The sequence below is a fragment of the Tiliqua scincoides genome, chromosome 7 (assembly GCF_035046505.1).
Source record: "Tiliqua scincoides isolate rTilSci1 chromosome 7, rTilSci1.hap2, whole genome shotgun sequence".
In the NCBI taxonomy this organism is placed as follows: domain Eukaryota; kingdom Metazoa; phylum Chordata; class Lepidosauria; order Squamata; family Scincidae; genus Tiliqua; species Tiliqua scincoides.
Window position 1 is genome coordinate 58,392,672 of NC_089827.1, and position 18,486 is coordinate 58,411,157.

Sequence of the window (18,486 nt, forward strand, 5' to 3'; positions counted from 1 at the left end):
TTTTTATCAATGTTTATACCCCGCTGTACCACTGCACATGGTTCACCTATCCAAGTACCACTGGAAATAACTGGTGATGACATCATTGCCAATTATTCCGGATTGGGAGGCCAGATGCAATGTAACAAACATCGGTAGGAGGCTCACAGAGGGCTTTTTCGAGTATGCAAAAAGCATGCACTGGAACTCTGCCCATTGAACTGAGCCTCCTACTGTTGCTTGTCACATTGCAGTGCTGGTCTCACTGTCAGGAGGTCCTGCATGTACTAACAGACACCACCTCATGTACCACCAGCAGTACATTCAGGCTGACTGAGAAACACTGCTCTATAGCTAGAGGAGGATGCCTCCGATACTGCTTTTGAGTGTCTGCTACAAGACAGATTTTTCTATTAGAAAAACAGATCTAGCCCCCAATCACCTTGTGAAAACGTAAGACAACTAAAAACCACCAACAAGGTTTAACGCAGATCCAGGAAATGCCCTTTACCTTGCCACCACCAATGCCCATGCCACAGTTGTTTAGCTTGAGTTCTTGCAGAGTGAAACAGGCAGGACTCTTCAGCAACACCTCAAACCCACGCACCCCATCAGGCCCAAAGGCATTGTCACTCAAATCCAGCTCTACAAGCTGGCAGCCAGCAGTAATAAGAGCCTCTCCAAGAGAAATCTGCAAGATAACCAGAGGGTTAGACAAATGACATATTGCTTTGAGGAGCAAGTCCTCAAAGACTTTGTTACTACTAGATCTATACTCATTCTAGAATCCTCCTTTCTCTGCTTTGTCTGCTCAAAGAAATAGGACAATGATCCTCTAAGAATTACTGTTCAAGTCTAATGAACTCAGGAGGCTGCATATCAAGTTAGACCATTGTACTTCTATTCACATTCTGTCTACTCTGATGATTAGCAAAGACTCTCAGGCAGACATCTTTGCAGCTCTCCTATCCAAGATCTTTGACTGATAACGCCCAGGGCTGAACTGGGGATTTCTACAAGCAGAGTATCTGTAAAAGCAGCAATATATTCCTTCCATTGTTAATCACTGTGCTCAGAAATCATTCCTGCCCTTTAACTTCAGAAAGATCCCAGCTAAGAGCATTATTAATGCATAATACAGCCTCATCAGTTTCATTAATAGCCAAGTGTTGCACTTACCAGAGCAGGAGGAATCTCAGTCCTCAGTCTCCCAGTGAACATATCACTCCAATGACACCTCTAGAAGAAGAGATATATGCTTAAAACTAAAAAATACATTGAATGGTACATTCATCATATACTACAAGAAATTTACATTTGTGAGATAACTAGTGAACAAAATGCAGAACTAGACAAACTATACGTAGTTTGTTTTGCTGATAAAGAAACAATAATTTCCAAGGTGCAATGTAAGAGCTATTTAATAGTGCACAGCAATAATACAAAAGAATTAAGAGGTCCATGAAGATCACCAAACTTCAAAGGGACATGCAGAATGGCTTTTGGAATTGTTGTCACCACATGTGTTTGCATCCATGAGAACTTTGGTTTGCAAGACCAAGGCACCAAAATAATTCCAGGGGAATTACTCTTTGAAGATGGGGAAATTATCCAGATAGTACAAAAACCTCCATATGAAACTGCACCCCCCCCAGCTTAACTCATTGTGGGCACAATTCTGAGGTCCTCAGGATCAGAAACGTAAGGCACATTTGTACCTCCTCATGAGTTAGGTAGGCCTGCAGAGGCACGCCAGCCCACGGAGACACGAGCCTTGCGTCAGCCAAGCTCAGCCGATGCAAGGTTCGGGGTGGCGCAAGTCCAAGGAGACCCATAAGGGCTGAAGTGGTTTACCTGGGGGTAAGGGGAAGAGTTTGCCCTTACCTTTGGCTGAGCCAGTTTGCAGCCCTATCTTGTGCTGGATACAGTGCAAGGCTCCTGGCTTGCCTGCTCCAGTGCAAGATAGTGTTGTACTGCACCAATTGTACTGCATCAATAAAACCAATTGTTTTACAATTGTTACTTTGATACCTCATTTTCAGGAAAAGAAAGGCATAGGACTAGGGTAGGCTGTTGGCACACACATCATCTCCAGGCCTAACCCAAGACCATAAGCATACCATACAATTTTTAAAAAAATAAAAACCAAAAAAACTCTGCAGGATCAATTTACATATTAAGATTAGCTTCTGCTAGGATCTTTTGCTTCATAGAAGAACTCTGGGCTCCCACCTTGATAACAAGGCTATATTTATGTTCAGTTTGTTACCAATATTCATTCTCCAATATAATTGGAGGAAGCACTACCATAACTGCCATTTATAACTTACAAAACTGTTAAGACAATGTCAAAGGTTTTTTTTATGCTTGCCATTCATTTGGATCAACCAGATTCCTCAGCGTGCTTTACCTGCTAGTCAAGTCAATGTGTTTGAGGTACATTTTCATAATATTGTGCAGGTCAAAGTTTTCTACTCTACCCTTCATCTTCCATTGAGAGTCTCACCTTCAGTTGAGATTTCTTCTCCAAAGCTTTGGCAATGACCTTTGCTGCCTCCACTCCTACAGTGTTGCCTTCCAGACGCAATGCTTCCAGGCCATCAAACTCCTCAATCTCCTTAATCACCTCTTCAGCTGTGCACAATAAGCAGAGTTTTATTTCTTCTCTAATTTAGGCATCATTATTTGTTTTTCACAATTTTATACTGCCCTTCTCAGGGTTCCTTTCCTTCTTTTGTTCTCACAAGAATCCTGAGAGGTAGGTAAGGCTGAGAGATAGAGACTGGGCCAAGGTCATAAGAACAGCCCCAATGGATCAGGCCATAGGCCCATCTAGTCCAGCTTCCTGTATCTCACAGCCCCAGGGAGCTGTGCCAAATGCCCCAGGGGGCACACCAGGTAACAAGAGACCTGCATCCTAGTACCCTCCCTTGCATCTGGCATTCTGACATAGCCCATTTCACCCAGCTTTATGGCCAAGTGGGTATTTGAACCTGATTTTCCAGGTCTAAGTCCAATTTCCAAACCACTACACTATCCTGGATCTCAAAGAGCAGTGAAACATGAATTTTCTTCAAAGTTTTGAAGGCACAATTGTATACAGTCTAGGCTATGTACTGAGGAAAGGTGGAGAATCTCTTCCAAAATTATTCTCATAAGCTTTTCATAAGCCTTATGGGTTCTCCCTTGGGGGACCAAACAGGAAGTATTTTCTTAGGAATAACAGCTACACATGCATCCTACTGTTCAGAATCCATAGTGGATCCTGTAGCCCAGATTCAGATATGGATTAGGTTTTACGGCAATCAGTCATTTTTAAGAATAGTTTCCTGCTCTCATGGATGAAGAGACACCCCATGGAAAAGAAAGAAAAGACAGCTAAAGAATCCAGTGCTGAGTATCTGCACCTTCTCTGCATATCCCTGTCTTCCTTGCTCACACTGATTCCATGCCATTGCTGCCCTCTGCCAATCTTTCCTTTCTCACTACCTACCAACAAGATTTTTACCAAAACACTTGAAGCAAGAAAGCTTTTTTCAAACTGTACAAGTTCCCCAATTTTCCCCCACTTTTCTCCCCAAAGGGCACCCAAAGTTCTACAGAATTCTGCTGGTCCCCACCCCCCTGAGACAGCAATATATTCCATGGCTCATGGGAGCCACAGAGCATCCTCCATTCACAGAAGGCTTGTGTGTGAGTGGTCCTTTTCCATCTCTTTTAAATTTACAAACATTTATTTTTTGTGTACCAAGGGCTCATTTTGACATGGCTCCATTTCACATACAAAATGATAAAGTCAATAATCCAAGTTTGTTATTGGTGTAACAATTAAGTGAAACACTGAAGACTTTGACTTACTGGACCTGAAAACAAAAAAAGATTGTGTCGTGTGGAGTGTGGCATCGGCAATAACAATGTACTGGAGATGTCTGGGGGCCTGATCAGGCCTCCAGAGAACTTGTCCATTAGCCTTGAACCGATACTGCTATTTGTAGGCCAGAAGCCCAGGTCAGCAAGCACAACTTAAATAGCATTCCCAAGCCCAATGGCCAATTCATCTCATTTCTTCAGTGGACAGAAACTATTGCACTTCAAATTCATCATGTGACAAAGTGTTTGTGAAACATGCACACTCCATAGTGAACCAGAATTTAAAGTTGTCTTCAAACCACAATGTTTAAATTTCTGAAAGGTGGTACATATCACCCATGGTGAGATCAAAAATCTTCAAAAGTAATTTGGGATGCAGAGATTTCCATCAGAGGAGAGATCTGAAGACGTTACACTACTCGTGTGTCTAGTTCCTCCAACCTCACCTGAGCATTTGAACCAGCTCTAAAACTTTACACAGCCTGCCCTGTACACAGTCAGGAGAAAAAAAATTGTATAAATAGCAGACAGTGTAAGGCTCCTGGCTTGCCTGTTCCAAGAGATACAGGGCTGGAGATTTGTTGTGTATGAAGGGTTAATTATCTGGGGTGAGTCTACAGAATAGTTGAATGTAGTTGGAATGATCTGGGACAGGTGTGAAGAATTAGAGGGTAATGGGGTGCAGTATTTGGGGTATTTAAGAGAGGCTGTGCCTATGTGTTTTATCCTTCTGTAACTGTATGTAATAAATGAATTTCCTGGTCACTCTTGGGTTGTGTTATTTTGATGTGAACCTGCAATCTAACAGATTACAGGTACATCTGCAAACAGTTAGACAGAGAGCATCTCTCCTGGGAACTGTGAGAGTTAGCAAGAGCTAGATTCTCCCACTAGCTTGGTGGAGGCCACTGCCCTGCCATCCCATGTTTGATAAAAAAGGGATTCTTCCAGGCACTCCATTCTGCACTGCTGCTTGGTGCACAAGGTCGGTTATACAACCACCACAGGCAGAGCAATACCTCCCCACCCTCAGGATGTTTCACATGCAGTCAAGTTCATGAAGTAGAACCAAAGGGCAGGTAGGTAAATGACAGATTTTATATTTTTTCAAAAAGTTTGTTTTCAAAGAGAGACTGGTGCAGTGAGATCTATCTATATGGCATTATGCCATATACCACATTTGCACATCATTTTTCAACAAAAAAGTTCATAAAGCAATTTACATAACAGAGGTGAAAGAAAAAATATGATTTCCTGTCCCAAATGAGCTTACAAATTTAAAAAAAGACAAATGGAGGAGAAACCAGCAAACAGCCACAGAAATGATTCTGCACTGGGACAGATGGAAGAAGTTGTTGTTCCCCCAACAAATATACGACAACAACTTAAAAGGTGCCTTGTGCTTCAAGTTTTGTGTCTGTTACCACTTAATTCTCAAATAAAGACCACCTTTAGTTGGTCTTGGTTAGTCAGCCAACTAGCTGCTAACTGAAAACATGGTGGTAACATCTACATATGCTGAACAGGATGTTCAGTGGCAAGGTGTGAAAACATAAATTGTACTTGACCAGAGTTTCCACTGTTTAACATGGATTAGATGTCTATCATAAAATTAAATGACTGTAACCAGTATGTATAGTTAGTGGTACAAAACTGATAAATAAGCACCGGCTACTGACTATGCAAATCCATGTTCCTTCTACTTCCAACCTCACTGTCCTCAATAGGACATGGAGTGCTTGGAGACTGCATTTTGACTACACTTCTCCTTGAAATATACTTTACTATAAAGATCACTATAGTATATACCCAAATATACGTGTTGGACCTGGTGTTTACAGCTGGGCACGGGGGCAGTGATCTGGATGTAGAGGAGATCAAGATCACTCCATTGTCATGGACAGATCACTTCCTGGTAAGGTTTAGGCTGGTTGTGACTTCCTACCTCCGCAGAGGCGGGGGACCGTTTTCTATGGTCCGCCCCCGGAGGCCAATGGATCCTGAAGGTTTCCTGAGGGCTCTGGGGGATTTTCCCACTGCCGAGACTGGCACCTCATCTGAGGCCCTGGTTGACCTCTGGAACGGGGAAATGTCCAGGGCAGTGGATGAGATTGCTCCGGAGCGACCTCTGCCACGTCGCAGACTCGGAGCGGCTCCTTGGTTTACTGAGGAGCTGCAAATGATGAAAAGCGGCAGGGCAGGCATCTAGAGCGACGGTGGCAGAAAACTCGTGATGAATCCGATCGGACACGGAGTAGAGCTCATTATAGAGCCTACTCCGTGGCGGTGGTAGCAGCAAAGAAATCATTCTTCTCTGCTACCATTGCGTCTACTGATAGCCATCCGGCAGAGCTGTTCCATGTGGTGCGGGGCCTCCTCCATCAGACCCCGCCAGTGGACCAGGAGGAATACACGGTCAGCCGCTGTGACGTGTTTGCGCAACATTTTGCAGATAAAATCGATCGCATTCGTTACGACTTGGATGCCACATTGACAATGTCTGATGATGTCCCCCTGGCAACTGCTTGTCCAGTGTTGTGGGATTCTTTTCAGCTTGTGCAGCCTGAGGATGTGGACAGACTCCTTTGGAGTGTGAGGCCGTCTGCCTGCCTGTTTGACCCTTGCCCAGCTTGGTTGTTAAGAGCTGCCCGGGGTGGACTGGCTGAGTGGACGGGGAGGGTGGTCAACTCTTCTTTGGGGGAGGGGACGTTGCCACCTGCTTTGAAGCGGGCGGTGGTTCGCCCCCTCCTGAAGGAGCCCTCCCTGGATTCCACTGTGTTGAACAACTATCGGCCAGTCTCCAACATCCCGTTTCTGGGCAAGGTAATTGAGCGGGTGGTGGCGGCCCAACTCCAGAGGCTCTTGGATGAAGCGGATTATCTGGATCCTTTTCAATCTGGTTTCAGGCCGGGCTTTGGGACGGAAACTGCCTTGGTCGCCTTGGTGGATGACCTACGCCGGGGACTGGACAGGGGGAGTGCGTCCCTGTTGGTCCTGCTGGACCTCTCGGCGGCTTTCGATACCATCGACCATGGTATCCTTCTGGGCCGATTGGCCGAGCTGGGAGTTGGAGGCACTGTTTTGCGGTGGTTCCACTCCTACTTGGAAGGTTGGTCCCAGATGGTGGTGCTGGGGGATGCCTGTTCGACACCCTGGCCCTTGAAGTGCGGGGTGCCGCAGGGTTCAATTCTGTCCCCCATGCTATTTAATAGCTACATGAAACCGCTGGGAGAGGTCATCCGGGGGTTTGGAGTGGGGCGTCATCAATACGCTGATGACACCCAGCTTTATCTCTCCTTTCCTCCAGACTCCAGGGTGGCGGTTGAGGGCCTGGAGCGCTGTCTGGAAGCAGTGAGGATCTGGATGGGAGCTAACAAGCTGAATTTAAATCCGGACAAGACAGAGGCTCTCCTGGTTCGGAAATCCTCGATGCAGGTGCTGGATTATCGGCTTGCTCTGAATGGGGTTGCACTCCCTCTGAAGGAGCAGGTCCACAGCTTGGGGGTCCACCTGGACTCGTAGCTGCTCCTGGATTCCCAGGTGGCAGCTGTGGATAGGGGGGCCTTCGCTCAACTTCGGCTGGTGCGCCAGCTGCGTCCGTACTTGGATCGTGCAGACCTGGCCACGGTGATCCATGCTACGGTGACATCGAGGTTAGATTATTGTAACGCACTTTATGTGGGGCTGCCCCTGAAGACGGTTCGGAAACTGCAATTAGTGCAGAATACGGCGGCCCGTGTGGTCACTGGAGATAGGCGGTTTGACTCTGTCAGCCCTCTTCTCCGGGGGCTACATTGGCTGCCCATTCGTTTCCGGGCCCAATTCAAGAGGCTGGTTTTGACCTTTAAAGCCCTATACTGCTCTGGGCCAGGCAATTTTAGAGATCGCCTACTCCCGTACAATCCGGCTCGTCCTCTCAGGTCATCAGAGAAGGCCTTTTTACAAGTGCCGCTGCCTAAGGAGGTACGTGGGGCGGCGGCAAGAAATAGGGCCTTCTCAGTAGTGGCACCAACGTTGTGGAACTCCCTTCCCCTTGACTTGAGAATGGCTCCCTCTCTGGAGACTTTTCGGCGAGGCCTGAAGACCTTGTTGTTTAATCAAGCCTTCTGACTTTGTGGCCTTTTTAACATCTTTTATACATCTTTTAGTTGCTTTTTACAGGCTTGATTCCTCTAAGTACTGCTGTTTTATGCTCTTTTATTCTGACTTTTATCTGACTACTGTTTTTATGGGTTCTGCTAATGTGTTTTTTAATGTGTTTTTATCTGTTTGTGAAATTATGTTTTAATCTGTTTTACATGTTGTTAGCCGCCCTGGGTCCCTTTGGGGAGAAGAGCGGGATAGAAATAAAGTTTTTTTATTATTATTATAATTATTATTATTATATCTTTGACTGGGCTTCTCCAGGACCCCACTACCTTATTAAGAATTCTCATTTACTGCTTATAAATTATTTTGAACCCCTGAAGGTATAACACCTACATTAGTCTATTAATCTTACCATCTTCTGCAGTATTGAGCTTAAGACTCTTGCCTTTGAAGCTCAGCTGCCCTCCGCCCACCTGGGTCTTAGCCAGCGACTCTGCTAGTTTAGTGATGTCTTCTGAAGCCATTTTCTGGGTTATGCCAAACTGTTACCAGTTGAGAAAGGTGCTGAAACAAAAAAATTGTTCAGTATCAATGCAAAAGCAAAAAAGACAAGATGAAAGCAGCGTTCCAATCTCCAGGCAACAGACTCTTAATAAATAGAGAGATGGGAAAAATGAGATTAAAATCAATTATCTATAAATCAACAGAGTCAAGAACAATGACAGCCTTTGGCTACTTACATTATAGTCTGCCACTAGAAGAGAACAGGAAGGCTCAGAACAGACTACCACTAAGGTAAAATCTGCCCCATATCTACCTAAATGAGTCAAAGCAAACAGGCCATGTCAGATGTTATTGGGGGAGAAGAGAACAAAACAAAAAGAATGCACATCACCACATGCTGGTTCCAAAGGCAGTGGATTAGATGGATAGCTATTGAAGAGGCAATAAAAGCCACAGTTAACAGAACCATTGTTGTAGGCACTGGTAAAGTTCCACATAAATAATGCAGCTTTAGCACTCACAGCTTCAGCACATTTCAGGAAAGAACTTGTGTCAGGAGACTAAGGATGAACCAGGGAAAGTGCATCAAATACATGGAGGGTCAAATTCACCACCTTGCAGAACCTCAGAAGCATAAGGGTTCTGAAGGTATGCTGCAGAAAACATTATCCTAAGCAGTATTCATATCATGTCTAGCGGATTGTACAAGACAACAGGAAAAAGACCCCACACTTAAGCTACAGTTGGAAGATGACAAAAGGAACAGATAAGCCTGCATTGGAGTTTTTGTTTGGCATTTCCTTAAGGATGAGGAAATGACCAGTATTAACACATTCTACTTTATTATCCTTAATAGTAGTACATTTCATCTAAGCCTTTTCATCTTACGGTCAGATTCATCAGGTTTCATCATCATGGTAAGTTACTCCAGGTCATTAGATTTTGCCAGAGCGCTATACAAAATAAGATTTTATGTTTATGTTTGTCCTTTTCCCTTTGATAATTCTTCCCCAGTACATTCTGGACTGCACATAAAGCTTTAGCAGATGAAAGCTGTAGAACACCCCCAGTTGGGGTGAGATTTCAGATGCTGCTTTCTGGTGTCTCCTTATGACTAGCAGTCACTAAGGCTGCAATTCCAAACACTTACAAGGAAATAAGGACCATTGTAGATATTATTCCAGAAAAGCATGTATACAATTGCACTGTATGACAATCCTAAGGAGTAAACCCCACTGGAACTTAACTTGCAAGTAAATCTAAGTAGGGTTGCATGGTAAATTTGCAGAATTTATAGATTCTGCAGACTCCGCTTCTCTGAATGGAAACTTGAGGGATTTCTAAATGCATAGAATATGCACAACTCTGCAGGCATTTTTCAAAATTAAACAGGCTGCCATCAGTTTCAAACCGATACAGTATAGTTCTATAGCATACAGTATTTATGTATTTCTTGTGCTGTAAACGAAATCAGATAGCCATCGTTACAGTTTTCCTCATAAGCTGAATAATATTTCTCTACCAAAGATGGACTAAAGAAGAATTCAGTCTTCTTATGTAAAATTTCAGATTTTTGTCCAGAAATGTCATTTTACCTAACAAAGCACATCACTTATTTCTTTTTTAATACCTGCACCAGAATGTATGTGTACAGCACTGCTGTTGCTTACTGTCTTTCAGAAGAAACATCATTACTGCTATTTTCAGACTGGAGGTGCCGCATTCCCAACAGGCCCAATTATATTTTCAAGCACTTGTATTCTATTCATTTTTTAAGTCACCTGGTTTCAACCCGAATCCTTACTCAGCCATTACTTCAGCATATACTTTCAACTCAAGAGAATCTTACATTACCTCAGTCAGTAGATAAAGATAAGCAATATCCAATTCAAATCAATATACAGTTTACAAATCAATTTCTCATCTCCTACTTAATTACCTGTAGCTTCCTTTATATACGAGATGAAAAACGCAAGTCTGTGCATGTGTAGTCAGAAGTAATCCCTACTGAATTAAATGGGATTTATTACCATATAGGATTGCAGTCTAAGGGAAGCAGGTTCCTTCAATGTTACTGAAGGCTGGGGAGAAGCGACAGTCAGCCCACACACCTTTTCCACTGGTGGATACAATGCTAGAAACAAGATCTGCACCCAAGTCATTTTCCCTTGGGGTCCCTGGATGTTATTTACATCAGGCCTATCTCAGAAGTCAGTAGCACCAGGATACAGCAATATGTCTTGCAATGCTACAAGTATGTTTGTAGAAAACAGAGTGTTGTTAGTGCTATGGGAGGTAATCATAACAATGTTCTAATGTAGGTGGGCTCACAGTACCCCACTGACCAGTACATTAGGCTAGAGTAGGGGTGCCCAAACCCTGGTCCAGGGGCCATTTGTGGCCCTCAGGGACCCTCACTGCAACCCACAAGGAAATCCCAGTCTCCAATGAGCCTGTGGTTCACCAGTCACTTGGTGGAGCCCATGTTGGCCCGACGCAACTGCTGTCAGCAAGAGAGCCGACTGTTCAAACTCTCACATGAGCTGTGGGCTGAGGGGTCCCTCCACTGCTTGCTGTTTCACATCTGTGAAGCAGCAGCAACAGGGAAGGAAAGGCCAGCATTGCTTTGTGCAAGGCCTTTTATGAACAACATTCATATTAGTTCCATCTCTAATATATTCATTTATGTAAATTTATATAAATTTATTCAAATTTTGAATATAAATTAATTCAATTTTCCTGGTCCCCCAACACAGTGTCAGAGATAATAGCCCTCCTGCCAAAATGTTTGGGCACCCCTCAGCTAGAGCCTGCTATGTAATTGACCACTGCTGTTGTCACTGGCAGAAGTAGAAGATAGGCGGAACTACTCCCAGGAGGATGAACCAGGTTATGACTCATTCTTGGAACTACAGGCTTCTTGTTAAACATCTAGGGTAGATTGCCTTGCCCACTGTTGCCATTCCCAAAGCATTTCCTGACCCTGTATTAGCCAGCACACAGTCCCTGTTAGTCCTGCTGCACATCTCAGTGGCTCGCAACACCATAAATCATGGTGTCCTTCTGGCCCAATTGGCCGAGCTGGGGGTTAGGGGCATCATAAGAAAATAAGAACATAAGCATTCTGCTGGATAAGGCCAAAGGCCCATCTAGTCCAGTTTCCTGTATCTCAGTGGCCCACCAAATGCCCCATGGAGCACACAAGACAACAGACTCAACCTGGGTCCCAGTGCCCTCCCCTGCATCTGGCAATCAGAGGCAGCCTGCCTCTAAAACCAAGAGCTTGCACATACCTACTATGACTTGTAACCCATAATGAACTTCTCCAGAAATTTGTCCAATCTCCTCTTGAAGGCATCTAGGCAAGATGCCTACTGTGGTAAAGAGTTCCACAAACTAATTACATGCTGGGTAAAGAAATATTTTCTTCTGTCTGTCCTAACTCTCCCAACACTCAGCTTCGTAGATGTCCCCGGGTTCTGGTGTTATGTGAGAGGGAAAAGAGCATCTCTCTATCCACTCTGTTCATCCCCTGCATGATTTTGTTATGTCTCAATCATGTCCCCCCTCAGGCATCTCTTTTCTAGACTGAAAAGGCCCATACTCTGTAGCCTTTCTTCATAGGGAAGATGCTCCAGTCCAATAATCATTTGGGTTGCTCACTTTTGCACCTTTTCCATCTCCACTATATCCTTTTTGATGTGGCAACCAGAACCGGACACAATACTCCAGGTGTGGCCTAACCATCGATTTGTACAGCAGCATTACAATATTAGCTCTCTTATTCTCAATGCCTTTCCTAATGATCCCAAGCATAGAATAAGCCCTCTTCACTTCCACCACACATTGGGTCGACACTTTCATCAGGTTGTCCACAAGAACCCCAAGGTCTCTCTCCTGATCTGTCTCAGACAGCTCAGAACCCATTAGCCTATATTCTGCAGTGGTTCCACTCCTTTTTGGCAGATAGGTCCCAGATGGTGATGCTGACCCCCATACTATTTAGGGTTCAATCCTGTCCCCTATGCTATTTAATACCTATATGAAATTGTTGGGAGGGGTCATCAAGGGTTTGAAGTTGAGTGCCATCACCATGCTGATGAAACCCAGCTCTACCTTGACATCCCACCAGATTCCAGGGTGGCTGTTGAGGCCCAGGAGTGCTGCCTGGAGGCAGCTGGGACCTTGATGAGGGCTAATAAGCAGAGATTAAATCCAGACAAGACAGATGTCCTCCTGGTTTGGAAATCCAAGATGCAGGTGCTAGACTCATCCTGCTCTGAGTGGGATTGCACTCCCTCTGAAAGAGCAGGATCACAGCTTGGGGGTTTGCCTGGACTTGCAGCTGCTCCTAGATTCCCAGATGGTGGCTGTGGTTTGCCCACCTTCAGCTGGTGTGCCATCTACAACCATATCTGGATTGTGCAGACCTGGTCATGCTGATCCATTCCATGGTGATATCAAAATTAGACTGTAACAAGCTATATGTGGGGCTTCCTTTTAAGACAGTTTGGAAACCACAATTACTGCAGAATGCAGCAACATGTGCAATTGCTGAAGGTAGGCAATTTGGCTCTGTCAGGACACTGCTCCAACAGCTGCACTGGCTGCCAATTCACTTCAGGGCCCAATTCAAGGTGCTGGGTTTGATCTTTAAAGCACTATACTGCTTGGGGCCAGAGTATCTGAGGAACTGCCTTCTTCTACAATGTGGCTTATCCTCTCTAGTCTTTGGAGAAGGCCATTTTATGGATACCATCGCCTACAGAGGTGCAGGAGTGACAGCAAGAAATACTGCCATCTCAGTAGCGACCTTATGGAACTCCCTCGCTGTTTACAAGCTGCTCCCACCTTAGAGGCTTTCTGGCAGAACCTAGCAACATTTCTTTTTAGATTAGTCTTCTGAGTTAATGGTTTGTTTTTTTAAAACCGCGTCTTTTGTTTCTCTGCCATTTTAGATTTTATGGGCTCTACCTGTTCTTAATGCTGCTGGTTTTGTGTTTTATTATGATTTTAAGGTTGATCTATTGCTTAAGTCTACTTTAATGTTCATATATAACATTGTTTTAAATGAGGTTTTTGTTTGTAAGCTGCTTTGGGTGCCCCTCAGGGAGAAAAGTGAGATACAAGTATAGTAAATAAATAAAAGAGGAGAATACATGGGCTCCTGTTTTAAGTAGAGATACATAATCACTTTTATCTGTTCCAAACATCAGTGAAAGCACAACATGTAAAACATCGCATCAGTTTGGAAACAGTGACAATATTATTTACTAATAGTTTGTCATACAGGTCAACAGAATTTCAAAAGACTGTCATCCTTTTCATTCTCAGAGTGAATTTTCAAAAAGCCAAAATGCCAGTTCAGGGGTGGGCAACCTTTCAACTTTAGGATTACTGGACCTTTAATAATTGTGTAGAAGAGAAAATTTCAGCAGGTAGAACTTGTCATCTCACAGAAGAAAAGCTGCACCTGCTGAAAGTCCCTTCTCTACACAAAGGTCCAGGAGCCCTAACAATGAAAGGTAGGCCACCCCCCCCCCCAGCTAGTTAATTTTTATTGTTCAGTTTCCCCACTTAAGATTTGGTTCTCTTACTGCAACTCATATTTATATCATATTCTGTTCATCAGGCACCACTCAGTCAATCAAAACCATTGTTTCTCAGTGCTCGTCATGATCCACCTATTAGAAGTCCCTTAGGAACTAACTTGTGACTACTGCATGCCATTGTCTGTTTCTTCTGGATTGGGAGGCCAGATGCTATGTGACAAAACAACAGTAAGAGGCTCAAGGTAGAGGGAAGGGCTTTTTTTGAGTATGTGAAAACATGTTTTGAGGCTCTACCTGCTGAGTCAAATCCCCTACTGATGTTTGTTGTATTGCATCACCAGTCTTGCTGTTGGGTGGTAAGTGTTCAGGAGTCCTATGTGCACAATCAGACACCACCTCAGGTACCACCGGTGGTACTCGTACCACTGCTTGAGAAACAATGATCTAGATCAGCGATTTTCAACCAGTGTGTCATGGCACATTGGTGTGCTGTGAATGGTCCACAGGTATGTTGCAGGAGTTTGGGGGAAGCTCATATATTAGTAAGTCCATTGGGAGATGTGAGCCTCTCCCCCCCCCCGCCCACCAGCAGCATGGTGTGCCTTATCAATTGCCAAAAGACTGATGGTGTGCCCTGAAAATTTTAGCACCTTATCAGTGTGCTATGAGATGAAAAAGACTGAAACTGTTGATCTAGATACAAATTTTGCTCTTTATTCAGCTAGTTCCACCTCTGATCCCTTCCACAAGCAACCCTTCACACTACAGCTCAGTCTTTAAGAAAACAAATAGAAAAGCTTTAGGTGAAATGGCAATGCGATGCTAGACCCAGCTAGGCGATGCGAGCACCAAAACATCCCCAAGCAGGGTGACCAATGTCCCCTTTCTCCAGGGGTAGTCCTCATTTTTAGCCTTGTGTCCCTGAAAAAGAACTTAAGATGTCCTCCTTTTCCCTGTGAGGGGGCAGTACATGGCTTCCTTAGAATGAGGAAATTATATGTAATATAGTTTTTAGTCTAATAATAAAGTAATATAGTGTTTAAATTAACCACATGAAATCCACATACAAGAATGTTTTTAGCTTTTATTTGATCATGTCCCACATTTTTCTTGGATGCCCTTTTTGGGGTGCCTGGTCCTCTTTGGGGGTTGACACCTGGTCACCCTGAGCCAATCCTATGCACGTCTACTTCAAAGTAAGTCCTATTATAACCAATGGGGCTTACGCTCAGAAAACTAGACAGGATGGCAGCCTTAGAGCCCAATTCTAGGCATATCTACTTAGAAGTAAGCCCCATTATAGTAAATAGGGCCTACTCCTAGGAAAGTGTGGACAGCATGGCAGCCTCAGAGCCCCATCTTATGCATGTCTACTCAGAAGTAAGCCCCATTGCTGTCAACGGGGCCCACTCCGAGGTCAGTGTGGCTGGAGTGCTGCCCTGCCCCCGAGGCAGAAGGGTAGGAGGCGGCCGGCCACGAGGCCTCCTGCTGGGGACCCAAAGGTGCTGCCGGGCGGAGGGAGGTCTGACGTCATACAAGGAAGCAGCGGGAGAGCCTGGCCTGAGCCCTCCCCCAGCACGGGCTTGGCAGCCTGAGACACGTGTCAGAGCGGAGAGGGCAGCGACACGCGTCTTCCCCCCCCCCCAACGGCTGACGCACGAGGCCCCTCCTCACGAGGCGTGTGGCAGGGGTGGCGCGGACAGCCCCGGCAGCGAAGCCCTGACGAGCGGCTTACCTGCTGCCTGGCCGGCCGGCGCCCACTTCGAGCCTGTCACGTTGCAGCCTCCACAGCCCGCGAGGATGATGGCGCTAGTGGAGGCGGAGGATTTGAAAGCCGGCAGTTTTGTTTCCTAGCTCCTGATTGGCTCGCTCGCCTCTCGCCCTTCTGCGCCTGCGCACACGGCTCCCCCTCCCTTCTCTCAGAGGCGCTCGGGCCAGGAGGTGGTCATAATTTCGTGCGTGCAGTGACGGCGGCTCACGTTGTGTTGCCGCCGCAAGCCATCCTGGGAGTTGTAGTTTTGTCACGAACCTCTAACTTTCAGGTGAGGTGGGAGGAGGCTGCTCATCACAGTTGTTGCCAGGAGATCAGCTGTTGAGGCAAGCGCTTGCAGGGACTCCCAGGCTACAATCCCATCAACACTTACCTGGGAGTAAGCCCCATTAACTATAATGGGGCTTACTTCTGAGTAGACATGCATAGGATGGGCTCTCAGGTTGCAATCCTATCCATATTTTCCTGGGAGTAAGCCCAATTGACTAAAATGGGACTTACTTCTGAGTAGACATTCATAGGCTTGGGCTCTTAGGCTGCCATCCTAGCCACACTTTCCTGAGAGTAGCCCCACTGACTATAATGGGACTTACTTTTGAGTAGACATGCCCAAGATAGGGTCTTACACTGCAATCCTATCCACACTTTCCTGGGAGTAAGCCCCATTGACTGTAATGGAACTTACTTCTGAGTAGACATGCATAGATTTGGGGTCTCAGTTGGGTTGTCACTTTTTTTGCTAGAGCCCCTGTGCCTATAAGGCCTACACAGCAGGCAGAAATTCCACAGGTTCACATCACTGCATCTCTGTGTTAGGAAATGCTGCACCTTTTGAAAGTTCTGTCATTGGTATGCAATTATTAAACCCATGGAAGACTTGCTAATAAAAACAAACAAAACAACCTGTAGGTTTTTCTAGCAAAACTGTGGAGCTGAGGCAATGCCTGGGTGACCAGGTGTCATATCCAGAAAAGAGGACAAGGCACCCCAAAATGTAGGACATCCAAGAAAAATGTATGTAGGTCATGGCAAAATAAAAGCTAAAAACACTCGTATATTGATTTCCTGTGGTTAACCACTATATTATCTATTGTTAAATTTAAAACTACAGCAGGTGTCACTTAACCTTTTGCTTAAGGATGGACTGCATATACAACAGTTGTCAAAGCACAACAAAGAGGCTCTTAAGGAGGCAGTCAGGACTCTCATAGCCTGCAGCAGAGTGTCTGTTTACACAACAAAGGGGCTCTTAAGGCAAAAAAGAAGCAATCTGTCTGCAGTAGCCTGTGCAGCCAGCTAGTGTCTGACAGGCAGTGCCTGTTTACACAACAAAGCCACTAAATTAGGCTGAATGTTTGCTTAAAAACCTAATCACATAACAACAGGGATAGCAAAATATGCCCCTGTTGTTAAGTGATGCACACCTGTATATTACATATACCATAATTTATTACATATAATTTATTGATTACAAGAAGGTTATGTGCTGCTTGCAAGGGCCAGCTCACACGGAAATGGAGGATATTTCAGTTCTTTTCGAGCACACAAGGCTAAAAAAGAGGATGCCTGGTCAGCATTGCCACAATGCTGCATATACTGCAAAAGAGCCTCACAAGATCCAGGCAGGTAGGTTGTCCATTTTCTTTTTAAGTGACAGGGCTCCTGTACCTGTCACGCCACATATCTGAAATTGAGTTATTGAAGAACTTTTGTTGAAATTTTGTCTGCTGGGCTGGTGTTAAAGGCAGAACAGGCATAAGATTGCGGGAGATCCTGGGGCAAAGCCCTGCTCTGTGCCTCCAGTGGCACCTCACCCCACCCATCCCCAGAGGGCAGGTTGGGCTCTCCACCACTGCTACTGATAATAAAATTTATTATTTTCCAGTAATAGAAAATAGTATTATTATAGAAAATAGTATTTTCCAGTAATATATTTTATTTCCCAAGGCTTAACAGAGAAGCTACCAAATAGTTAAACATCCCCATAACATCAACAGAAGAGGCTCTACATAGTAGCAATACCTGACTTCCAGTCCTAAAAAGAACAGACATTAAAGAGCTTTATAAGGAAGAGGTTTCTAGCAGAGATGGGATACTGTAATTAGACTGAGTTTGCTTTAAGAACACAACAGTAAAATAGAACTCTAAGCACCTGGAGGGTACTGGTTTTTTAACTACTGTTTCTGGCTTGCTCTCTAGCAATGTGTCCTCTCTAGGTGCGTTTTCCCTGATGAAGTTCTGAAAAAGTTACAGAACAAAACGTTGGACTTTTTAACAACATGGATTCTAATTCTTTGACACAGCATGGTCCTCTCACCTGAATAAATATATGTCAAATTGTTTTTAGTATTGTTTTATATTTTTATTGGTAAGCTGCCTTGAGTGCCCTTAGTGGGGTAGAAAGGCAGGGTATAAACAAACAAACAAACAAACAAACAAATAATGTGACCTTGGAGGTCTGCCTTTAGCCAGTTACTCATCTGACTGACTCCTGACACTACCCTCAGTTAAAGCCACTCAAGCTCTTCTAGAAAGAAAGTTGGCTAGCCTGGCTCTGTGATGCAAGGAACTCTAAGATATTCAGTGCTGTGTAGTGGTTAGTGTGACAAAAAGGGAATATCAATGACCAGGTAATATCGGAACAAAAAGGGAAAACTCTGATCCCAAACCTCCACTGCCTTGTGACTTCATCCAGTTATGGAAAAGGCTTCAGGAGTCAAC

General features: G+C 44.7%; 1 protein-coding gene across 2 annotated transcripts in view; it reads right to left on the reverse strand.

The window, feature by feature from the left end:
- RANGAP1 (Ran GTPase activating protein 1) overlaps window positions 1-15,801 on the reverse strand; it is a 53,206-nt gene extending 37,405 nt beyond the window's left edge. For both annotated transcript variants that reach the window (XM_066633697.1, XM_066633695.1), the window contains exons 1-5: window positions 15,730-15,801; window positions 8,351-8,502; window positions 2,486-2,613; window positions 1,159-1,218; window positions 491-670 (exon numbers count right to left, since the gene is read on the reverse strand). In XM_066633697.1, the coding sequence (XP_066489794.1) occupies window positions 491-670; window positions 1,159-1,218; window positions 2,486-2,613; window positions 8,351-8,462 (480 nt within the window). In that variant the 5' untranslated portion in view covers window positions 8,463-8,502; window positions 15,730-15,801. The remainder of the gene's footprint in view (window positions 1-490; window positions 671-1,158; window positions 1,219-2,485; window positions 2,614-8,350; window positions 8,503-15,729) is intronic.
- Window positions 15,802-18,486: the final 2,685 nt, after the last annotated feature.